At 44.2% G+C, this 25,705-nt stretch overlaps 1 protein-coding gene across 3 annotated transcripts in view; it reads right to left on the reverse strand.

The window, feature by feature from the left end:
* The window catches only part of CDC25C (cell division cycle 25C), a 48,877-nt gene that overhangs the window by 17,563 nt on the left and 5,609 nt on the right, over window positions 1-25,705 (reverse strand). For all 3 annotated transcript variants that reach the window (XM_074379945.1, XM_074379949.1, XM_039472126.2), the window contains exons 6-8: window positions 25,542-25,631; window positions 22,897-22,995; window positions 17,615-17,770 (exon numbers count right to left, since the gene is read on the reverse strand). In XM_074379945.1, the coding sequence (XP_074236046.1) occupies window positions 17,615-17,770; window positions 22,897-22,995; window positions 25,542-25,631 (345 nt within the window). The remainder of the gene's footprint in view (window positions 1-17,614; window positions 17,771-22,896; window positions 22,996-25,541; window positions 25,632-25,705) is intronic.

Genomic DNA, 25,705 nt, shown 5'->3' on the forward strand with positions numbered 1-25,705 from the left:
TGGAATAGAAAACAGAAAAACAATGGAGAAAGTCAATGAAAAAAAGATGATTTTTAATAGGATTTTATATTGATAAATCTCTAGCCAGACTTATCAAGAGAAAGGACACATATAACCAATATCAGGAAAGAGAGACATCACTATGGATTCTACAGACACTAAAAAGCTAATAAGGAAATATTTTTAACAACTTTATGCCACTATATTTACAACCTAATTAAAATGGACAATGTCATTCAAAGATACAAACTAACAAACTCACTCAAAAAGAAACCAATAACCTGGGTAGTGCCATATCTACAAAGTAAGTTAAATTTGTTAAAAACATTCCCAAAAAGAAAACTCTAGGCCAGGTGGCTTCACTGGTGAATTGTTCCAGTGATTCTCCTGCCTCAGCCTCCCTAGTAGCTAGGACTACAGGTGTGCCCCCACCATGCACAGCTAGTTTTTGTAGAGATGGGGTTCCACCAAGTCAGCCAGGCTGGTCTCAAACTCCTGACCTCAAGTGACCCACCTGCCTCAGCCTCCCAAAGTGGTGGGATTACAGGTGTGAGCCACTGGGCTCAGCCAGTATAAAAATTATCAACAGAATTTAGCAATGAATTTAACAATATATAAGAAGGATCATATGTCACAACCAAGTAAGGTTATCACAGCAATGCAAGGTAGTTTAACATTCAAAAAGGTAATTCATCATATTAACAGATTAAAATAAAATTCATTTGATTATCTCAACAGATACAGAGAAAAGGGCTGCATAGGGTAGCTTAGGCCTGTAATCCCAGCACTTTGGGAGGCTGAGGCGGGGGGCTGTCTGAGCCCAGGAGTTCAAGACCAGCCTGGGCAAGATGGTGAGATCCCCCCCATCTCTATAGAAGGAAAAAAAAAAAAGAATTACCCAGGGGTGATGGTGTTTGCCTGTAGTCCCTGATACTTGGGGAGGCATAGGCAAGAGGATCTCTTGAACCCTGGAGTTTGAGGATGCAGTGAGTTGTGATCGTGCCCCTGCAGTTCAGACTGGGCAAGAGAGTGAGACTACATCTCTTTAAAAAAAAAAAAAAAAAAAAAAACCCCACAAAAAACAAAACAAAACAAAACAAAACTGTTCATGCTAAAATATCTCAGCAAACTAGGAATAGGAGGGAACTTCCTCAACCTCATGACGGGCTTCTCAAGAAACGTACAGCTAACATCATACTCAACGTATAAAAAGCTGAATGCTTTTCTCCTAAGATCAGGTGTAAGGCAGGGGGTTCTAAATAAGTTTTAAGATTACAAAGCAGTCATAAGACCAAAAAATTTGAGAACTATGATTCTAGGAGAAGGGAAAATTGACAATATAGGAGAGGGGAAATACTGCAATACTACACAAGAGGAGATGCTTCTGTCTGACTAAGTTTTCACAGTCTTTACAATGGCCTACAAGGCCCTTACACGATCTGTCCTCTTGCTAACTCCTTTCTGCCCTCAATTCCTACCACTCTCCACTTGCTCCCTCCGCTTCAGTCACACTGGCCTTCTTGCTGTCCCATGAACATGCCAAGTGTACTCACCTCAGGGGCATTGTACTTGCTTTGCCTTCTGCTTGGAATGACTCATACCTTCTGACATCTGCTTGTTTGGCTTCCTCGCACTTTCAGATGTCTGCTCAAAAGTCACTCTCGAAGAGGTCTCCTCTGACCAACGCAACCTATCAAAAATAACAACTCTCACCCTACCCCACTCCAATCCAGGGACTCCCTATTCTTCTCCCTCTGCTTTTTCACCATAGTATTTTTACCATCTGCCATATTACAAATGTATTTGTTTGTCTGTTCCCTCACGACTAGAATCTAAGCTCCATGAGAGCAGGACTTTGCTGTATTGTGTTCACTACTATATCTCCGGCATACTGAATAAATGAATGAATACATAGGACACAGTGTGAAGGGAGAGCTTTAGATAGGAGCAGGGACACTTCATGCCCTGTAGCAAGAGCAACTACAGATTATATGGGTATTAAAGGAGATTGGTTGAGATATCTGGTGAGAAAAGAAGGTAGTTTTCTTGTGATAGCTTGTTTTCTCTTTACAACAAAACACTTCAAACTGCGTATGACTAAAGTCATCCTCAATCTCATCCTTCCTTCACAGCCTACATTCAACCCTTCAAGTCCTGTTGATTCTCTATCCAAAATGTATATCTACACATCTTTTAACTTTTTTTATTTTTTTGAGACAGGGTCTTGCTCTGTCACCCCAGCTGGAGAGCAGTAGTGTCATCATGGTTCACTGCAGCCTCAAACCCCTGGGCTCAAGCCATCCTCCCTGCTCAGCCGCCTGAGTAGCTGGGACTACAAGCATACACACCATATGTGGCAAATTAAAAAAAAATTTTTCTAGAGGGTTTCTCCATGTTGCTGAGGCAAGCAGGCAAAATATATTTTGAATTCATCCATTTCTCACTCTCTATAGTCACCACCTTAGTTGAGGCTACCACCAACTCTTGCTAGTACTAATCCAATACCTTCCTACTCTTACCTGCTTCCAATTCTTTTTGCTTTTTGTGGGGTTTTGTTTTATTTTTTGAGGCAGGGTCTCCTTTTGTTTCCCACGCTAGAGTACACTGGCATGATCATGGCTCACTGCAGCCTTGACCTCATGGGCTCAAGCGATCCCACCACCTCTGCTCCCAAGTGGCTGGACTACAGGCATGTACCACCACATGCAACTAATATTTTTTTAATTTTATTTTTAGTAGAGATGAGGTCTTGCTATGTTGCCCAGGCTGGTCTCAAACTCCTGAGCTCAGGCAACCCTCCTGCTTCAGCCTACCAAAGTGATGGGATTATAGGTGTGAGCCAAGCCACTCTCTCACTTCTAACTCTTATTCCCTTCTAATCCATTCCCCATCCATCAACAAGAGTGGTCTTCACAAAACAAATCAATCATATTATTACCCTGCCTAAAGCTCTCCCTTCAGTAGCATCTCATTGTACTTAGAATAAAATCCAAACACTTTTCATAGCTTAAAGGCCCTGTATGATCTACCTCCTGACTACTTATTCTTTCCCAGCTCACATAACACTCCTTTCAATCACCTGACCTCTCAGTTCCTCCAACATGTGAAAACCTTTTCCACCTGGGGCCTCTGTGCCTGCAACATTCCTTCTTCATCAAATGTTCCTGCCTCTACTCTTGTCATATATGGTTCCTTCACAAATAGAGCGACCCCAACTTCATCCCAGCTTGTCCGGGACCTTCCCAGCTTTAGCAGTGAAAGCCCCACATCCTAGAACATTGCAGTCTCAGGCAAACTGCGAGAGTTCATCACCTTATTCTTTTTTTTTTCTTTGAGATGGAGTCTCACTCTGTCGCGAGGCTGAAGTGCAGTGGCGTGATCACAGCTCACTGCAACCTCCGCCTCCTGGGTTGAAGCGATTCTCCTGCCTCAGCCTCCTAAGTAGCTGGGACTACAGGTGCGTGCCACCACACCAGGCTAATTTTTGTATTTTTAGTACAGACGGGGTTTTCACCATGTTGGCCAGAATGGTCTCAAGCTCTTGACCTCATGATCTGCCCGCCTCAACCTCCCTAAGTGCTGGGATTACAGGAGTGAGCCACTGCGTCCGGCTGATCACTCTATTCTTAACCAAATATCTTTCCACTTGTGGAGAGTCTTCCCTTTTTATTCTCCATTTAAAGGTTTCCTTCTATTAGTCACTATTTCAGCCCCCATTTTGTTTCCATCATTACACTTGGACTATTTGCAATTACTAAATTATTATTATTATTAGAGATAAGGTCTTCCTCTGTCACCCAGGCTGGATTGCCCAGGCATGACTATAGCTCGCTGTAGCCTTGAACTCCTCTGGAGTAGCTGGGACTACAGGTGCATGCCACCATGCCTGGCTAATTTTTATTTTTATAGCAATGGGGGTTTACTATGTTTCAGAGCAGATCTCAAACACTGCCTCAAACTATCCTCTTGCCTTAGCCTCCCAAAATGTTGGGATTATAAGTGTGAGCCACCACACCCAGCCCAATAGCTAAATTATTTTGTCTGTTATGGCAGACATTTGCAATTTGGCTGCCCGGCATATTGCTTCAGTAAAATCTCAAGTTAGAGAGGCAGTCCTGCCTTCTGATGAGGAGGCCAATGGGGGACAGATATTGCCTTTTCCACACCCTTATGACCAGCTAGATATTCCTGCCTGGGATTTTGAGCCTTGAAGAGGCTCAAAAAGCAAAGGGTTGGTCCAGACTTTTTATGCTTGCTGCATCACAGTGGAGAATATAGTAGCTAGTAGCAAATATCCATGAGTAGCACAGTCTATCTAGCAGCAAGCCTGATCATGTTCCATGGCAGGATGCCAGTAACGGTGGCATTGAGTGTCCAGCCAGCAAGCGGTGGTATCCTGAGTACAATGTTCCTGGAACAGTATTTTAACCAGGACTTATTTAGTTTTCCAGCCTTCCTTGTAATTCTGAGTTCCTCAATATCCTCCAGAAAAACCTCTTTTCTGCTTGAGGAAACTAGAATCAGTTTCTATTATTTGCAACCAAGAACTCTAACTAGAATATCTATTAACTTGATGAAAAATGTTGTTTTGATGCATCCCTGACGAGAATATAAGTTCTAGTCTGTTTTGTTCACCATTGTATCACCAGTGCCTACCACACTGCCCAACATGTAACAGATACTCAATAAATATTTTTTAAATAAACAAATGAATGAGAAATCACTAAGGTTATAACAATCTCCAATGAGGTCACTGCTTTATACAGGTATCTATTTATTTCCATTTATTATTATTATTATTATTTTGAGACAGGGTCTCACTCTGTCACCCAGGCAGGAGTGCAATGGTGCGATCTTGGCTCACTGCAACCTCTACCTCCCAGGTTCAAGCGATTCTCTTCCTCAGCCTCCCAAATAGCTAGGATTATAGGTGCGTACCACCATGCCCGGCTAATTCCTGACTTCAGGTGCCTGCCTGCCTTGACCTCCTAAAGTGCTGGGATTACAGGTGTGAGCCACTGTGCCCAGTCTTCTTTTTTCTATTTAACATCAAAGAGGTAAACCAGTAACAACAACAAAAAAATCGCTATCGCTTTTCTTTTCTTTTCTTTTCTTTTTTTCTTTTGAGATGGAGTCTCGCTCTGTTGCCCAGGCTGGAGTGCAGTGGTGCAATCTCAGCTCACTGCAACCTCTACCTCCCAGGAAGTGATTCTCCTTCCTCAGCCTCCTTAGTAGCTGGTATTACAGGTGCATGCCACCATGCCTGGCTAATTTTCGTATTTTTAGTAGAGATGCAGTTTTGCCTTGTTGGCCAGACTGTTCTCAAACTCCTGACCTCAAGTGATCCACCCAACTCGGCCTCCCAAAGTGGTGGGATTACAGGCATGAGCCACCATGCCCAGCACCCTATCACTTTTCTAACCTAAAACCAACTGCTATGCATATTCTTATAGGGTAGGCCATCAATCAAAAATGACTTTATGGCCATGCATGGTGGCTCACACCTGTAATCCTAGCACTTTGGGAGGGTGAGGTGGGAGGATCACTTGAGCCCAGGAGGTAAGACCAGCCTGGGCACCACAGCGAAACTGTCTCTACAAATATTAGCTAAGCATGGTAGCATATGCCTGTAGTCCCAGCTACTCAGGAGGCTGAAATGGGAGAATCACCTGATCCCAGGTGACTTGTGGTTAGCCCTGATCATGCCACTGCACTCTAGCCTGGAAGACAGAGTGAGACTGTACCAAAAAAAAAGAAAGAAAGAAAGAAAGAGAATGACTTCATAAGAGTTACAATCTAAGAAAATGAGCCCATGAAGGGCCAATTAAAAAAATTTTTTTAACTTAATTATTTGTATTTTCTATCAAGGCTCTATTGTCTAAATATTTTTCAAAGACCATAAAAATGCACTTTGAGGCCGGGCGCGGTGGCTCAAGCTTGTAATCCCAGCACTTTGGGAGGCCGAGGCGGGTGGATCACGAGGTCGAGAGATCGAGACCATCCTGGTCAACATGGTGAAACTCCGTCTCTACTAAAAATACAAAAAATTAGCTGGGCATGGTGGCATGTGCCTGTAATCCCAGCTACTCGGGAGGCTGAGGCAGGAGAATTGCCTGAACCCAGGAGGCGGAGGTTGTGGTGAGCCGAGATCGCGCCATTGCACTCCAGCCTGGGTAACAAGAGTGAAACTCCGTCTCAAAAAAAAAAAAAAAAAAGGCCGGGCACGGTGGCTCAAGCCTGTAATCCCAGCACTTTGGGAGGCCGAGGCGGGTGGATCACGAGGTCGAGAGATCGAGACCATCCTGGTCAACATGGTGAAACCCCGTCTCTACTAAAAATACAAAAAAATTAGCTGGGCATGGTGGCACGTGCCTGTAATCCCAGCTACTCAGGAGGCTGAGGCAGGAGAATTGCCTGAACCCAGGAGGTGGAGGTTGCGGTGAGCCGAGATCGCTCCATTGCACTCCAGCCTGGGTAACAAGAGCGAAACTCCATCTCAAAAAAAAAAAAAAAAAAAAAATTAGCTGGGCATGGTGGTGCGTGCCTGTAATCCCAGCTACTCAGGAGGCTGAGGCAGGAGAATTGCCTGAACCCAGGAGGCGGAGGTTGCGGTGAGCTGAGATCGCGCCATTGCACTCCAGCCTGGGTAACAAGAGCGAAACTCCGTCTCAAAAAAAAAAAAAAAATACACTTTGAGAGGCCAAGGCAAAAAAACAAAAAAATAAATAAAAAATTTTAAAAAACAGAGAGAGGCCAAGGCAGGGGAAACACTTGAGCTCAGGTGAGATCAACCTGGACAACATAGAAGGCCCTTTTTCTTTTAAAAACAACAACAACAGCCGGGCGCGGTGGCTCAAGCCTGTAATCCCAGCACTTTGGGAGGCCGAGGCGGGTGGATCACGAGGTCAAGAGATCGAGACCATCCTGGTCAACATGGTGAAACCCCGTCTCTACTAAAAATACAAAAAAAATTAGCTGGGCATGGTGGCGCGTGCCTGTAATCCCAGCTACTCAGGAGGCTGAGGCAGGAGAATTGCCTGAACCCAGGAGGCGGAGGTTGCGGTGAGCCGAGATCGTGCCATTGCACTCCAGCCTGGGTAACAAGAGTGAAACTCTGTCTCAAAAACAACAACAACAACAACAACAACAACAACAACAACAACAAGAAGCCAGGCGTGGTGGCCCACACCTGTAATCCTAGCACTTTGGGAGGCCGAGGTGGGTGGATCACCTGAGGTCAGGAGTTCAAGACCAGCCTGGCCATCATGGAGAAACCCCGTCTTTAAAACAAGCAAACAAACAAACAACAACAACAACAACAAAAACAGCTCATAACCCTATGCCATTCTTTTACCTAAACAAAACAAAACTTCCAGAGCAGTGGTCCCCAACCTTTTTTGGTACTTGGGACCAGTTTTGTAGAAGATGTTTTTTCCATGGACCTGGGTAGGGATACGGTTTCAGGATGAAACTGTTCCACCTCAGATTATCAGTCATTAGATTCTCAGATTCTCATAAGGAACAGACAACCTAGATCCCTCACACGTGCAGTTCACAAGAGTTCGCCTTTTATGAAACTCTAATGCTGCAACTGACTGACAGGAGGCGGAGCTCAGGTGTTAATATTCACTGGCACCTCCTACTGTGCAGCCTGGTTCCTGTACTGGGGACCCCTGTTCCAGAGTATTCCCTGGGGTCAATATATTTTAAGACCACGCTTTTAGGCTGGGCGCGGTGGCTCAAGCCTGTAATCCCAGCACTTTGGGAGGCCGAGGAGGGTGGATCACGAGGTCAAGAGATCGAGACCATCCCGGTCAACATAGTGAAACCCCGTCTCTACTAAAAATAAAAAACATTAGCTGGGCATGGTGGCACGTGCCTGTAATCCCAGCTACTCGGGAGGCTGAGGCAGGAGAATTGCCTGAACCCAGGAGGCGGAGGTTGCGGTGAGCCGAGATCGCGCCATTGCACTCCAGCCTGGGTAACAAGAGTGAAACTCTGTCTCAAAAAAAAAAAAAAAAAAAAAAAAATTCATAAAATGACTACAAAGCTATAGTAAACAGTGTGGCACTAGCATAAAGACAGACAAATAGGCTAATGGAATAGAAGTGAACCAAGAAATACGCTCTTGCATATATGGTTAAATGATTTTTGAAAAGGGTGCCAAGACCATTCAATGAGGAAAGGATAGTTTTTTCAAGAATTAGTGCTGGGACAACTGGATTTCCACATGCAAAAGAACAAAGTTAAACCCTTTTCTTATATGATATACACGCATTAACTCAAAATGAATCAAAGATCTAAACTTAAGAGCTATAATTATAAAACTTTTTAAAGGAAACAGGGAGATGAGCCCAGTCGCTCACATCTGTAATGGCAGTACCTTGGCAGGCCATTACAAGATCAAGATCACTTGAGGCCGGAATTTTGAGACCAGCAGAATAACACAGTAAGACTCCCATCTCTATAAAAAACAAATTAGCCAGGTGTGGTGGTGCATGCCTGTAGTACTAGCTACTATGGGCACTGAGGTGGGAGGATCCCTTGAGGCCAGGGGTTTGAAGTTACAATGAGCTATGTGATCACATCACTGTATTCCAGCCTGGGTGAGACCCCATCTCTACTATTAAAAAAAAAAAAGGTGGGGAGGGGGGTGAGGAAAGCTTTATGATATTGAATTTGGCAATAATTTCTCAGACACGACACTGAAAGTACAAGCAACAAAAAAGTGGACAAATTAGACTTCATCAAAATTAAACACTTTTTTTTTTTTTTTTTTTTTTTTTTTTTTTTTTTTTTTTTGAGACGGAGTTTCGCTCTTGTTACCCAGCCTGGAGTGCAATGGCACGATCTCGGCTCACCGCAACCTCCGCCTCCTGGGTTCAGGCAATTCTCCTGCCTCAGCCTCCTGAGTAGCTGGGATTACAGGCACGCGCCACCATGCCCAGCTAACTTTTTGTATTTTTAGTAGAGACGGGGTTTCACCATGTTGACCAGGATGGTCTCGATCTCTCGACCTTGTGATCCACCCACCTCGGCCTCCCAAAGTGCTGGGATTACAGGCTTGAGCCACCGCGCCCGGCCAAAATTAAACACTTTTTTCCATCAAATGACACAATCAACAGAGTGAATAGGCAACCAATAGAATAGGAAAAAATATTTGCAAATCATTTATCTGATAAGGGATTGATATCCAGAATATATAAAGAACTACAATTCAACAACGACAAAAGAAACAACTCAATTAAAAAATGGGCAAAGGACTTGAATAGACACTTCTCCGAAGAAGATATACAAATGGCCAGTAAGCATATGAAAAGGTGTTCAACATCACTAATCATTAGGGAAATGGAAATCAAAATTAAAATGAGATACCACTTCATAGTCATCAGGATGGATATTATCAAAATCAGAAAATAACAAGTGTTGGCTATGATATGGAGAAATTGGGACACTTGTGCATTGCTGGTGGGAATATAAAATGGAACAATTGCTGTGAAAATGAGAGTTTCTCAAAAAATTAAACATAGAATAACCATATGACTCAAAAATTTCACTTCTGGATATAGAACTGAGGCTGGATATGATGGCCCATGCCTGTAATCCCAGCACTTTGGGAAGCTGAGGCAGGTGGATAACCTGAGGTCAGAAGTTTGAGACCAGCCTGACCAACATGGTGAAACTCTGTCTCTACTAAAAATATAAAAAAATAGCCAGGTGTCGTGGTGCATGCCTGTAGTCCCTGCTACATGGGAGGCAGAGGCAGGAGAATCAGTTGAACCCAGGAGGCAAAGGTTGCAGTGAGCCAAGATTATGCCATTGCACTCCAGCCTGGGCAACAAGAGTGAAATTTTGTCTCAAAACAGAACTGAAAGCAGGGCCAGGTATAGTGGTTCATAAACCTGTAAGCCCAATTACTTGGAAGGCTGAGATGGGAGAACTGCTTGAGCCCAAGAGTTCAAGGCTACAATGAGCCATGATCACATCACTGCACTGCAGCCTGGACAACTGAGTGAGACCCTGTCTCCAAAAAAGTAAAAGAACTGAAAGCAAGGACACACAGATATTTGTAAACCAATTTTCATAGCAACGATATTCACAATTGCCAAAAGGTTGAAACCCAAATATCACAAAATGTGGTATATACATACAATGGAATATTACTCTGGTATAGAAAGGAATGAAATTATGATACATGCTACAACACAGATAAAGCTTGAGGACATTATGCTAATTGAAATAAGCCAGTTACAAAACAAAAAAAAACCCTGTATCCTTCCACTTTCAGAGATATCTAGAATAATCAAATGTATAGATTATTCTATACTTTCTATAGAAAGCAGAATGGTAGCTGCCAGAGGCTGGGAGAGGGGGAGAATGAGAATTTGTTTTATGGGTACAGAATATCAGTTTTCCAAGATTAAAAGAGTTCTGGAGATTGTTTACACAACAATGTAAATGTATGTAATACTACTGAACTATACGCTTAAAAATAGTTATGATGATAAAGGTTATGTGCATTTTACAATTTAACATAAACCTGATTTTAAAAAAAGAGAATGAAATTCTGATACATGTTACAACATTGATTATCAATGAAAACATTACACTATGAGATATAAGCCAGAGACAAAAGGACAAATATTGTATGCTTCCATTTATATGAGGTACCTAGAGCAGTCAGATTCATAGAAGGCAGAAAATAGAACAGTGGTTACTAGGGGCTGGGGAAGGGAGAGAAAATGGGAGTTCTTGTTTACTGGGTACAGGATTCTGTTTAGGGGGCCAGGTGAAGTGGCTCACCTGTAATCCCAGCACTTTGGGAGGGTGAGGTGGGCAGATCATCTGAGGTGAGGTGTTCAAGACCAGCCTGACCAAAATGGTGAAACCTTATTTCTCCTAAAAATACAAAAAAATCAGCTGGCCGTGGTGGTGCACACCTGGAATCCCAGCTACTTGGGAGGCTGAGGCAGGAGAATCACTTGAACCCAGGAGGTGGAGGTTACAGTGAGCCAAGATCATGCCACTGTACTCCAGCCTGGGCTACAGAGCCAGACTCTGTTTCAAAAAAAAAAAAACAACAATTTTTGCTTGGGGTAATAAAAAAATCCTAGAGATGGGTAAGTACACTCACAATAAAATGAAGGCACTTAATACCACTAAACTGTACACTTTTTTTTTTTTTTTTTTTTTTTTTTGAGATGGAGTTTCGCTCTTGTTAACCCAGGCTGGAGTGCAATGGCACGATCTCGGCTCACCGCAACCTCTGCCTCCTGGGTTCAGGCAATTCTCCTGCCTCAGCCTCCTGAGTAGCTGGGATTACAGGCACACGCCACCATGCCCAGCTAATTTTTTGTATTTTTAGTAGAGACGGGGTTTCACCATGTTGACCAGGCTGGTCTCGATCTCTTGACCTTGTGATCCACCCGCCTCGGCCTCCCAAAGTGCTGGGATTATAGGCTTGAGCCACCGCGCCCGGCCTAACTGTACACTTAAAAATGATTAAAATTGTAAATTTTATGTTTTACTATAACAAAAAATGTATAAAACAAATTACTATATAAATGTGACCCCTGTATTTATGTCCTAGACATCTCCTTTTTGATTCCTAGCTAATATTATTCCTATATCTCTCTACTTATCAGTACCACAGTGGCTGTCGCTCCTTCTTCCCAGACTTTCTCTTCACTTTAAACTTAGAGTCATTAGCTTTCATTTTCTCCTCTGTACAGTTGGCCCTGAAATGTACATTTCTCATCCTGTAGCCTCAACTCCTCATTTGGTATTTCCATCTAAATTTCCTTCTTAGCGCGCCGGGTGCAGTGGCTCAAGCCTGTAATCCCAGCACTTTGGGAGGCCGAGGCGGGTGGATCACGAGGTCAAGAGATCGAGACCATCCTGGTCAACATGGTGAAACCCCGTCTCTACTAAAAGTGCAAAAAATTAGCTGGGCATGGTGGCACGTGCCTGTAATCCCAGCTACTCAGGAGGCTGAGGCAGGAGAATTGCCTGAGCCCAGGAGGCGGAGGTTGCGGTGAGCCGAGATCGCGCCATTGCACTCCAGCCTGGGTAACAAGGGCGAAACTCCGTCTCAAAAAAAAAAAAAAAATTTCCTTCTTAGCATCTCTAACTTAATGTCCAAAACAGAACATATCTATTCCCTATGAATCCACCCTTCTTTTCAAATTCATTATAGTGTTGTCAGCATTTCTCCAGCTAGTCAGAGTAAAGTCAAAAATAATACCCTCCCAAACACCTATGTCCTTTTTTCATATCATCCTGTTATTCATAGCAATTTTTTTTTTTTTTTTTTGAGATGGAGTCTTATTCTGTTGCCCAGGCTGGAGAGCACTGGTACAATCTCCGCTCATTGCAACCTTTACCTCCTGGGTTCAAGTGATTCTCCTGCCTCAGCCTCCCAGGCAGCTGACATTACAGGCACCCACCATCACACCCAGATAATTTTTGTATTTTTAGTAGAGATGAGATTTCACCATGTTGGCCAAGCTGGTCTAGAACTCCTGACCTCAGGTGATCTGCCCACCTCAACCTCCCAAAGGTCTGGGATTATAGGTGTGAGTCACCACTCCCGGCCCATAGCACTTTTTTTCTTTTTCTTTTTCTTTTTTTGAGATGGAGGTTTGCTCCTGTTGCCCAGACTGGAGTGCAATGGCGCGATCTCAGCTCACATCTCTGTTTGCCAGGTTCAAGTGATTCTCCTGCCTCAGCCTCCTGAGTAGCTGAGATTACAGTTGCCCGCCACCACACCCGGCTAATTTTTTTTGTCTGTATTTTTAGTAGAGACAGGGTTTCGCCATGTTGGACAGGCTGGTCTTGAACTCCTGGCTTCAGGTGATCCACCCGTCTTGATCTCCTAAAGTGTTGGGATTACAGGCATGAACCCCCGAGCCCAATCAGTACTTTTTTTCTGAGACAGTCTCATGATGTTGCCCAAGCTGGAGTGCAATGGTGTGATCTCAGCTTACTGCAGCCTCCACTACCTGGGTTCAAGTTCAAGATTCTCCTGCCCCAGGCACCCAAGTAGCTGGGATTACAGGCGCTCACCACCACACCTGGTTAATTTTTATATTTTTAGTAAAAATGGAGTTACACGATGTTGGCCAGGCAGCTCTTGAACTCCTGGCCTCAAGTGATCCACCTGCTTCAGCCCCACAATGTGCTGGGATTACAGGCATGAGCCACCATGCCTGGCCTCAAAATTTTTACTACAGTATGTTGTTGTAATTGTTCTATTTTATTATTAGTTACTATTGTTAATCCCTTACTATGCCTAAGTAAAAAACTCTATCACAGGTATATATGCATAGGGAAAGCATAGTATATATAGGGTTCAGTACTGTCTGCAATTTTAGGCATCCACTGGGGGTCTCAGAATGCATTCCCTGTAGATAATGGGTTACTACTGTATTATAAACTGCTCTTTAGGTTTTTTTTTTTTTCTATTTTATTGAGGTATAAATGACAAAATTTATATATACTAAAGGAGTACAATGTAATGATTTATGTATATATTATGTAAAGATTACCACAGTCAACTTAATTAACATATCCTTCATCACATGGTTACCCTTTGTGTGTATGTGATGAAGACACAAACTGCTTTTAACATTTTATTCACGACAAGCCTATTGAGGAGGTAGTTTTTAATTATTATGCTTTCCATTTTATAAATTAAAAACTGAGATCAAGTGGTTGTCTTGTGAACAGTCATAACACCAAGTAAATAAAAGAATGAGGCTGGATATGGTGGCTCACACTTGTAATTCCCGTACTTTGAGAGGCCAAGGTGATAGCAGCTGCAGCTCCAGAGGGCTTGCATCACGCCGGTTGTAGCAGAGAGGCATGGATAGGGCTGCATGATGCGTGGAGCTAGCAGGAGCCCTGCCCCTTCTGAGTTGGGGCAGGAGCTCCCCTGGTGCTGCTGGAAACCTGGGCCTCCTGCTCCATGGAGCAGGCGGAAGCCCTGCCCTCCTAGGTGGTGTTGTAGCCACCCAAGTTGTAGCTGCAGATCTGAGCCTCCCTGTGCTCTTGGCAGGGGCCAAGAGCAGGCAGGATCACTGGCCTCCTGAGTGCAGCTGCAGCCATCCTCCCAGGTGCGGGACCTAAGTGTCTCTGCAGCCTGTACACATGGAGGCCTGGGAAGGCCTGCCCCCTCCCACTTCTCTCTGCTCCCAGCACCCACTCCAATCTCGGAGTGGGGTTGGGGCAAGCCCAGGTGCTGTCACAGTCTTGGGGGGTGTGCACACTCTCAGGGGAGCACCCTGCAGCATCTGCCCCCTCCAGAATTTGGGTACAGAGAAGCATTAAGAGGGGAAGCCAAGCAGAGACAGAGAGCTCAGAGCTGGCCTGCAGGTGCATGGTGGTGTGAGCAGCCTGGGTGCCATGGACTGCTGAGAGAGGAAGACAGGCTTTAGGGTGGAAAGGAGGTTCCCATAAGGCCCCATTTTCAGGTCAGGAAGGGCTTAAAGGTTAGGGGTTGGACTGCCAGCCCCGCCCACCAGATGGGGATTTCTGTGCCTTTTCCAGCAGTCCATGAACCAATCAGGGAGCACTTTCTTCCCTCTGAGGTCCATAAAAGTCTCAGGCTCAGCCAGAGCAGGGCAGAAGACAGAGAGAAGATCACACAACCAGAGAGGAGAGAGGAGCTATGCTGTCTGCTGAGAGCTAGGAAGTCAACCTGCCTGCAGAGAGAAGCCACCTACTAAAGGGCCTCCTCTTTGCTGAGAGCTGAATACTGGATAAGACAAACTGCCTACAGAGAGGAGCTGCCCACTTCTGGTCTCCTCTGAGCTGTCCTAACACTCAATAAAGCTTCCCTTTGTCTTGCTCACCCTCCACTTGTCTGTGTATCTCAATGCAGGACAAGAACTCAGGCAAAGGCACTACTGACCACAGAGGTTTCTGGCCAGAAAAGTGACATCCTAAAGATCCCGCAACAAAGGCAAAAGGACTGCTGGAGCCCAGGAGTTTCAAACCAGCTTAGGCAACACAGCAAGATCCCAGCTCTACAAGTGAGCCAAGATTGCGCCACCGCACTCCAGCCAGGATGCCACTGCACTCCAGCCTGGATGACAGAGAGAGATTTCGTCTCAAAAAAAAAAAAAATAGGTTTTTTTAAATTAGCTGGGCATGGTGGTATGCACCTGCAGTCCTTAGTACTCAGGAGACTGAAGTGGGAGGATTGCTTGAGCTTGGGAGTTCACCACTGCACTTCAGTCTGGGTGACAGAGCAGAGCAAAAACCTTTCTAATAAACAAATAAATGTTAAAAATAAGGCTGAGAACAGTGGTTCACGCCTGTAATCCCAGCACTTTGGGAGGCCAAGGTGGGTGGATCACCCGAGGTTAGGAGTTCAAGACCAGCCTGATCAACATGGAGAAACCCGTCTCTACTAAAAATACAAAATTAGCTGGGCATGGTGGCACATGCCTGTAATCACAGCTACTCAGGAGGCTGAGGCAGGAGAATTGCTTGATCCTGGGAGGCAGAGGTTGCAGTCAGCTGAGATCATGCCATTGCACTCCAGCCTGGGCAACAAGAGCGAAACTCTGTCTCAAAAAAATAAAAATAAATAAAGCACGAGGACTAGAATGCAACTGTTCTAACTCCACTATACCACATTGGCCTTGTGAAGTGAATAAATTTTAAAGACAAACTCATAGCCCTGCTTGTTTCAAAGAAACAAAGTTGGTTTAGAAATGCTAAATGCAGGCCGGGCGCGGTGGCTCATGCCTGTAATCCCAGCACTTTGGGAGGCCAAGATGGGTGGATCACGAGGTCAAGAGATCGAGACCATCCTGGTCAACATGGTGAAACCCCGTCTCTACTAAAAATACAAAAAATTAGCTAGGCATGGTGGTGCGTGCCTGTAATTCCAGCTACTCAGGAGGCTGAGGCAGGAGAATTGCCTGAACCCAGGAGGTGGAGGTTGCGGTGAGCCGAAATCACGCCATTGCACTCCAGCCTGGGTAACAAGAGGGAAACTCCATCTCAAAAAAAAAAAAAAAAAAAAAAAAGAAATGCTAAATGCAGGCCAGGTGTAGTGGCTCACACCTGTAATCCCAGCACTTTGGGAGGCCAAGGCAGACAGATCACGAGGTCAGGAGTTCGAGACCAGCCTGGCCAATACGGTGAAACCCCATAACTACTAAAAATACAAAAATTAGCCAGGCATGGTAGCATGCACCTATAGTCCCAGCTACTTGGGAGCCTTAGGCAAAAGAATCACTTGAACCCAGAAGGCAGAGGTTGCAGTCAGCTGAGATCATGCCACAGCACTCCAGCCTGGGTGCCACTGTACTCCAGCCTGGGCAACAGAGTGAAATTTTGTTTCAATTGAAAAAAAAAAAAAAGCTAAATGCAGCCCAGGCATGGTGGCTCACTCCTGTAATCCCAGCACTTTGGGAGGCCAAGGTGTGTGAATCATTTGAGCCCCAGAGTTTGAGACTAGCCTGAGCAACATGGTGAACCTGTCTCTATAAAAAATTAGCCAAGTATGGTGGCATGTGCCTCAGCTACTCAAAGGCTGAGGTGGGAAGACTGCCTGAGCCTTGGAGATCGAGGCTGTAGTGAGCTATGATCACACCACTGTACCCCAGCCTGGGCTACAAAGCAAGACCCTGTCCTCTATTTAAAAAAACAAAAAACAAAAAACTAAATGCCTCAGAAACTATCTTTGGCATATCAGTATATAGCCTATAACCCATAGCCTTCAGGTATATCTCTCAGTGATATGGGAAAGACAAAAGGAAACAGAAGTCTATATTATAAAATACCTGAAAAGTCACGTTAGGTATATTCTATATGTTACTATTATCCTGGAGGCATCACTTACACTAGATTACTTTGTTGCTAATCCACTCAAACTACTGACAGGAACCTGTTCACCAGGAGTAAGAAGATTCCTGTAGTGACCTGATAACCTATCAGTCAGGTAGCCCTACAGTCTAAAGATAGGTCAGGCCAGGTGTGCAAGCCTGTAATCCCAGATACTCAGGAAACTGAGGCAGAATTGCTTAAACCTGGGAGGCAGAGGTTGCAGTGAGCCAATATGGCACCACTGCACTCTAGCCTGGGCAACAGAGCAAGACTCCATCTCAAAAAAAAAAAAAAAAAAAGAATGAATTGTTAAACTAAATTTGGCCTGAGGATGCCTTTGTACTTCAGTCTTTACATACCAAGTTACAACCTAACTTAGTTCTTAAACTAACTGAAAGCCTAATTTAGAAATATACTTTTGTATTAAAAAGCTAAGTCTCAGCAAAGCACAGCAGCTGAGCTTCAGTCAACCATAAGCAATCAACTGTTTAAACCATGTTCAAATAAGGCAGACACATGGCTGTAACCAATTGAGCTGTCTCTGCACCTCACTTCTGTTTTCTGCACTTCATTTCCATTTTCTGTGCATAACACTGCCTGACCACATAGCAAATGGGAGTTTTACTGAATGTATTGTGGCTATGGGGGTTGTTGGATTCACTCGTTATTTTTTTTGCTCAAATAAACTCTGCTAAATTTAATTTGTCTAAAGTTTTTCTTTTAACAGAATGAAGGAATATGAAGAATGCAAAGATACTACTACAGAACACTTTACCTTGGCTTCTTGACCTTCCAGGGAAAACTCCATTAATTCATCTGAAATTTCTTCTGCCTGGCATTCTCCTAGTTTTGGATTTTTATCCAATTTTGGAACAGCAGTAATAGGACTGCCCAGATATTTCATTTCACTGTCCACCAAGTTTCCATTGTCCTATCAAGGATATTGACCACATTAAAAACTACTGAAAATATATCAAAATCCTAAATGTAAGAGCTAAAACTATAAAACTCTTAGAAGAAAACATAAGGTAAAAAATTCATGACACTGGATATGGATAATGACACCAAAAGCACAGGAAACAGAGCCGCTTGTGGTGGCTCACACCTGTAATCCCAGCATTTTGAAAGGCTAAGGCAGGCGGATCACCTGAGGTCGGAAGTCTGAGACCAGCCTGACCAGCATGGAGAAACCCCATCTCTACTAAAAATAAAATATTAGCTGGGTGTGGTGGCTCATGCCTATAATCCCAGCTATTCGGGAGGCTGAGGCAGAAGAATTGCTTGAACCCAGGAGGCAGAGGTTGCAGTGAGCCAAGATCGTGCCATTGCATACCAGACTAGGCAACAAGAGCAAAACTGTCTCAAAAAAAAAGAAAAAAAGCACAGGAAACAAAAGAAAAAAATAAACAAATTGACCTTCATTGAAATGAAAAACTTTTGTGTATCAAAGAACACCATTAAGAGAATGAAAAGGCAACCCACAGAATGGGAGAAAACATTTGCAAGTCACATATTTGATGATTTGATGAGGGATTAATATCAGAATATATAAAGAACTCCTACAACTCAATAACAACAACAATAACAATCAAAAAGGACATGAATGGACATTTCTCCAAAGAAAATATTCAAATGGCCCATAAGCACATGAAAAGATGTTTAACATAAGTAATCATTATGGAAATGAATATCAAAATTGCAATGGGATACTACTTTATACCCATTAGGATGGCCATTATATGAAATAACAAGTGTTTGTGCATTGCTGGTGGGAATGTAAAAGGGTGCAGAGGCATACTATGGATACTAGCATGGCAGTTCCTCAAAAATTAAGTGTAGAATTATCACATAATCAAGCAATGCCACTTCTGAATATATACCCTAAAGAATTAAAAGCAAGGGCTGGTGCAGTGGCTCACGCCTATAATCCCAGCACTTTGGGAGGGTGAGGGAGGCAGATCACGAGGTCAGGAGTTTGAGATTAGCCTGGCCAACATGTTAAAACCCTGTCTCTACTAAAAATACAAAAATTAGCCAGGCATGGTAGCACGTGCATGTAATCCCAGCTACTTGGGAGGCTGAGGCAGGGGAACTGCTTCAACCCTTGGCAACACGGCAAAACCTTGTCTCTTGGCCGGGCGCGGTGGCTCAAGCCTGTAATCCCAGCACTTTGGGAGGCCGAGGCGGGTGGATCACGAGGTCGAGAGATCGAGACCATCCTGGTCAACATGGTGAAACCCCGTCTCTACTAAAAATACAAAAAATTAGCTGGGTATGGTGGCGCGTGCCTGTAATCCCAGCTACTCAGGAGGCTGAGGCAGGAGAATTGCCTGAACCCAGGAGGCGGAGGTTGCGGTGAGCCGAGATCGCGCCATTGCACTCCAGCCTGGGTAACAAGAGCGAAACTCCGTCTCCAAAAAAAAAAAAAAAAAAAAACAACAACAACAAAAAAAAAAAACACAAAAAACCTTGTCTCTACAAAATATACAAAAAAATCAGGCCAAGGCAGGCAGATCACATGAGGTCAGGAGTTTAAGACCAGCCTGGCCAACATGGCAAAACCCTGTCTCTACTAAAAATACCAAAAAAATTCACCAGGTATGGTGTTACATGCCTGTAACCCCAGCTACTAGGGAGGCTGAGGCACAAGAAATGCTTTAACCTGGGAGGTGGAGGTTGCAGTGAGTGGAGATTGCACCAGTATACTCCAGCCTGGGTGACAGAGTGAGACTTTGTCTCAGGAAAAAAAAAAAAAAAAGTCCAGGCATAGTGGCATACACTTGCAGTCCCAGCTTGGTAGGCTGAGGTGGGAGAATCATCAGAGCCTGGGAGTTTGAGGCTGCCGTAAGCTATGATTGTGCCACTGCACTCCAGCAGAGGTGACAGAGTAAGACCACACACACACACACACAAACACAGAGATAGAGAGAGAGACAAAATATTGTATTATTCTACTCATAATGAGGTACCTAGAATAGTCAAATTCATAGAGACAAAAAATAGAGGTTATCAACAGCTGGGAAGAAACAGGGATGGGGAGTTATCACTTAATGGATATAGAGCTTCTGTTTTGAATAATGAAAAAATTCTGGAAATGAATTGTGGTGATGGTCTCACATTATTAATATACTTACTGTCACTAGACCATACACTCAAAAATAGTTAAAATGGTAAATATTATGTACATTTTACTGCAATTAAAAAAAAATCACACACAAGACTATCCAATAACTGAACATACTCCAGGTCTTCCCTCCATCCCAGAAACCAAAAATCTAAATAAAACATGATCAACTTTATCTTAGGATAGAATATGTTAAAATAGCTTTCCCTCAGGGTTGAGATTAGCAATAAGAATCCAAATCTCTGGAGTCCATGGTTTATGAAAATCAAGTGAATGCCTGGGTAAGTTAAGACCCCAGTATATAAGTGCACAAAAGACACTAGAGAAAATATGTAGGATAATAATCACATGAAATCACTAATTATTATTATTATTATTATTATTAATTTGAGATGGACTCTCACTCTGTTGCCCAGGCTGGAATGCAGTGGTGCAATCTCGGCTCACTGCAACCTCTGCCTCCCAGGTTCAAGTGATTCTCCTGCCTCAGCCTCCCAAGTAGCTGGGATTACAGGTGCCTACCACCACACTCAGCAAATTTTTGTCTATTTTTTAGTAGAGTTGGGGTTTTACCATGTTGGCCAGGCTGGTTGTGAACTCTTGACCTCAAGTGATCAGTCCACCTCAGCCTCCCAAAGTGCTGGGATTACAGGTATGAGTCACTGCATCCAGCCACTACTAATTATTTTTATTTTACTTTTTTCTTTTTTTTTGATACAGAGTCTAACTCCATCACGCGGTGGCTCACACTGGAGTGCAGTGGCATGATCTCAGTTCATTGCAACCTCCACCTCCCAAGTTCAAGCCATTCTTGTTCCTCAGCCAGGCACCACCATGCCTGGCTAATTTTTTTATTTTTAGTAGAGATGGGGTTTTGCCATGTTGGCCAGGTTGCTCTCAAATGTACATCATAGCATAATTTATTAAAGGAAAATTTGGATACCACTAAGTAACAATATGGAAGTGCTTTTATTAATTAGGGTCCATTTATTAGAAAAAAGCACCCAGAGCTGGGCACAGTCCCATGTGCCCATAGTCCCAGCTACCCAATAGGCTGAAGTGGTAAGATTGTTTGAGCCTGGCCGGGCGCGGTGGCTCACGCCTGTAATCCCAGCACTTTGGGAGGCCGAGGCGGGTGGATCACGAGGTCAGGAGATCGAGACCATCCCGGTCAACATGGTGAAACCCCGTCTCTCCTAAAAATACAAAAAATTAGCTGGGCATGGTGGCGCGTGCCTGTAATCCCAGCTACTCAGGAGGCTGAGGCAGGAGAATTGCCTGAACCCAGGAGGCGGAGGTTGCGGTGAGCCGAGATCGCGCCATTGCACTCCAGCCTGGGTAACAAGAGCGAAACTCCGTCTCAAAAAAAAAAAAAAAAAGATTGTTTGAGCCTAAGAGATCGAGTCTAGCCTGGGCAACATAGCAAGACCTTTTGTCTAAAAAATGAAAAATAAAAAAGCAGGCTGGGTGCAGTGGCCCACAACTGTAATCCCAGCACTTTGGGAGGCTGAACTGGGTGTATCATGAGGTCAGGAGTTTGAGACCAGGCTGGCCAACATGGTGAAACCCTATCTCTACTAAAAACACAAGAAAAATAGCTGAATATGGTGGCAGGTGCCTGTAATCCCAGCTACTCAGTAGGCTGAGGCAGGAGAATCATTTGAACCTGGGAGGCGGAGGTTGCAGTAAACTGAGATGGCACCATTGCACTCCAGCCTGGGCGACAAGGTGAGACTCCGTCTCAAAAATAAAAGTAATCTTTATACTTAGAGAATAAAGTAGAAAAGGCCAGGGTGCAGTGGCTCATACCTGTAATCCCAGCACTTTGGGAGGCTGAGGCAGGCAGACTACCTGAGGTCAGAAGATCGAGCCCAACCTGAGCAACATGGTGACACCCTGTATCTACTAAAAATACAAAAAATGGCCAGCACGGTGGCTCACACCTGTAATCCCAGCACTTTGGGAGGCCAAGGTGGGTGGAACAACTGAGGTCGGGGTTTGAGACCAATCTGACCAACATGGAGAAATCCTGTCTCTACTAAAAGTACAAAATTAGCCAGGCATGGTGGTACATGCCTGTAATTTCAGCTAATAGGGAGACTGAGGCAGGAGAATCGCTTGAAACCTGGAGGCAGAGGTTGTGGTAAGCCGAGATCATGCCATTGCACTCTAGCCTGGGCAACAAGAGTGAAACTCCATCTCAAAAAGAAAAAAAAAAAATTAGCCAGCCGTAGTAGCATGTACCAGTAGTCCCAGCTATGCAGGAGGCTGAGGCAGGCAGAGGTTTCAGTGAGCTGAGATCGTGCCACTGCACTCCAGCCTGGGCAACAGAGTGAGACCCTGTCTCATATAAAAAGAAGAATAAAGTAGAATAAAATCAAAGCCCAAGATATTTTTTCCCTCTTACATTTAAACAAGAAGATCAGAGGATATACAGCTCCTGTCTTTTCCTGTTCAAACTTTACTTCTCCAACCCTCTTTTTCCCACCTAAATTTGGCTTGATGATGCCAGTTAGAAAAATTCAAAGGTTCGCCGGGCACGGTGGCTCAAGCCTGTAATCCCAGCACTTTGGGAGGCTGAGGCAGGTGGATCATGAGGTCGAGAGATCGAGACCAACCTGGTCAACATGGTGAAACCCCGTCTCTACTAAAAATACAAAAAAATTAGCTGGGCGTGGTGGTGCGTGCCTATAATCCCAGCTACTCAGGAGGCTGAGGCAGGAGAATTGCCTGAACCCAGGAGGCAGAGGTTGCGATGAGCCGAGATCGTGCCATTGCACTCCAGCCTGGGTAACAAGAGCGAAACTCCGTCTCAAAAAAAAAAAAAAAAAAGAAAACAAAAAGAAAAATTCAAAGGTTCATAAATTCAGAGCTGCCATCCTATAGCCTATAACACTCCAAGTGATCCTTAATAATGATGTTTAATGACTTACCAGCAGAGAAAAAGGAGACACATAAGGCTCCCCTGATCTCTTTTGAAACCTCAAGTTCCTGGGTGCATGCCACTCCAACGACCTCAAAGTGCTATTTTCCTGCATAAGAAAAACACCATTAGTTGGGGAAAAGAAGTGTCAGTTGGCCCTGATAAAAACATTTCATCTGATGAAGCCATGAATAACCCTCACAAAACACATTTCTTTTTGTTTGTTTGTTTGTTTGTTTGTTTTTTTGAGACGGAGTCTCACTCTTGTTACCCAGGCTGGAGTGCAATGGCGCGATCTCGGCTCACCGCAACCTCCGCCTCCCGGGTTCAGGCAATTCTCCTGCCTCAGCCTCCTGAGTAGCTGGGATTACAGGCACGTGCCACCATGCCCAGCTAATTTTTTGTATATTTAGTAGAGACAGGGTTTCACCATGTTGACCAGGATGGTCTCGATCTCTTGACCTCGTGATCCACCCGCCTCGGCCTCCCAAAGTGCTGGGATTACAGGCGTGAGCCACTGCGCCCGGCCCTTTTTTTTTTTTTTTGGAGACAGAGTTTCGCTCTTTTTACCCAGGCTGGAGTGCAATGGCGCGATCTTGGCTCACTGCAGCCTCCACATCCTGGGTTCAGGCAATTCTCCTGCCTCAGCCTCCTGAGTAGCTGGGATTACAGGCACGTGCCACCATGCCCAGCTAATTTTTTGTATTTTTTAGTAGAGACGGGGTTTCACCATGTTGACCAGGATGGTCTCGATCTCTTGACCTTGTGATCTACCCGCCTCGGCCTCCCAAAGTGCTGGGATTACAGGCGTGAGCCACCATGCCCAACCCACAAAACACATTTCATATAATCAAAGTTGACCCTACATCCTGAGCTTATATAACTTTGCATTGGAAGATGCAAATTATGATGTGCATTTTATGTATGGCATGCAGATTTGCTTTGGAAGATACTAATTTTATGGTCACAAGTAAAAGGAATAGGGTAGGGGTAGGTAGCCTGCCTGGGAAGGTGATAGTGAGATTTTAAAAAGTGGTTATAGGCCGGACACGATAGCTCACACCTATAGTCCCAGCACTTGGAAGGCCCAGGCGAGTGGATCACCAGAGGTCAGGAGTTCGAGACCAGCCTGGCCAACTTCGTGACACTCTGTCACTACTAAAAATACAAAAATTAGCCAAGCATGGTGACACACACTTGTAATCCCAGTTATCTGGGAGGCCAAGGCAGGAAAATCACTTGAACCCGGGAGGCAGAAGTTACAGTGAGCAGAGATTATGCCACTGCACTCCAGCATGGGCAACAAGAACAAAACTGTCTCAAAAAAAAAAGTGATTATAGGCCTGGTACAGTGGTTCACGCCCATAATCTCAGCCCTTTGAGAGGCTGAGGCAGGTGGATAACTTGAGGTCAGGAGTTTGAGACCAGTTTCTACTAAAAATACAAAAATTAGCTAGGCTGTGTTGGTGCATGCCTACAGTCCCAGCTGTTTGGCAGGCTGACACAGGAGAATTGCTTGAATCCTGGAAGCAGGGGTTGTAGTGAGCCGAGATTGCGCCATTGTACTCCAGTCTGGGTGACAGAGCAAGACTCAGTTTCAAAAATAAATAAATAAATAATGATTATAAATGGAGATTAGAAGGACAGTATTAAATCAAGAAAAAACTGATTAGAACAGCCAAAAATATGAGCATATCTTAAGTCAATGTAAGAAAAGAACAGTAGCCGGGCGCGGTGGCTCAAGCCTGTAATCCCAGCACTTTGGGAGGCCGAGGCGGGTAGATCACGAGGTCGAGAGATCGAGACCATCCTGGTCAACATGGTGAAACCCCGTTTCTACTAAAAATACTAAAAATTAGCTGGGCATGGTGGCATGTGCCTGTAATCCCAGCTACTTAGGAGGCTGAGGCAGGAGAATTGCCTGAACCCAGGAGGCGGAGGTTGCGGTGAGCCGAGATCGCGCCATTGCACTCTAGCCTGGGTAACAAGAGCGAAACTCCGTCTCGAAAAAAAAAAAAGAAAAAAAAGAAAAGAATAGTAGCTATCTTTTATGGGTGATGACCTGGGTAAAGGGATGGGCGGCAGGGAAGAAAAAAGATGTCTAAGAAAGGGGATTAGTTGAAAGGATTAGATAGAGAATTATCTTAGTGATTAGGTGGCTCTGGAGAGGCTAGTTTTAACTTGGAAGTGAAAGATAGCCTAAGGTTTGCATAAAAAGGACCATGGCTTCCTCAGAGTAAGGGCTTAAAAGCTAGACTAAAGGAGAAATAAGAAATTAATAAATCTATACTTGCATATAAAGTGGTGAAAAAAAAATCTATGAACAAGTTATGCAAGTTATCCCTACCGGTTAAAATAAACAACCGAAAAACTCTTAAGTCCCTACACTACAGTGAGGGTAATTTTTGTCCTCAAACTCTTCAACTGAACATGAGAAATAACGATGACCTAGGACTTGGAGCTGGGTCTCTGACCTAGGGCCAAACTTTAATGAGAAAAAACAAAAACAAAGAATTTTGTTCCCCTATAGCAATACAGTTTGCTTGTCTAGCACACGAGATGTTAACAGTTCTACGTTTCACAATGACACCAACAAGTTTCTTCACTCAAAAAAATAACTCTGCCAATATATCTAGGTTTCCATTAAACACTCACATTTTCTTTATTTGCAGATGAGCTACACATTGCATCTCTCTTTCTATGGCCACGGTCCAAACCATTTGGAGTGCTACAAAGAAGCTGTGCCTAAAAAAGAGTATTTGCTGAGAACGTCCAGCATCCTCAAGCCACAGGTGCATTGGAAACCCTCTCCCTCCCAC

This window comes from Saimiri boliviensis, chromosome 1, assembly GCF_048565385.1.
Source record: "Saimiri boliviensis isolate mSaiBol1 chromosome 1, mSaiBol1.pri, whole genome shotgun sequence".
Taxonomy (NCBI): Eukaryota; Metazoa; Chordata; class Mammalia; order Primates; family Cebidae; genus Saimiri; species Saimiri boliviensis.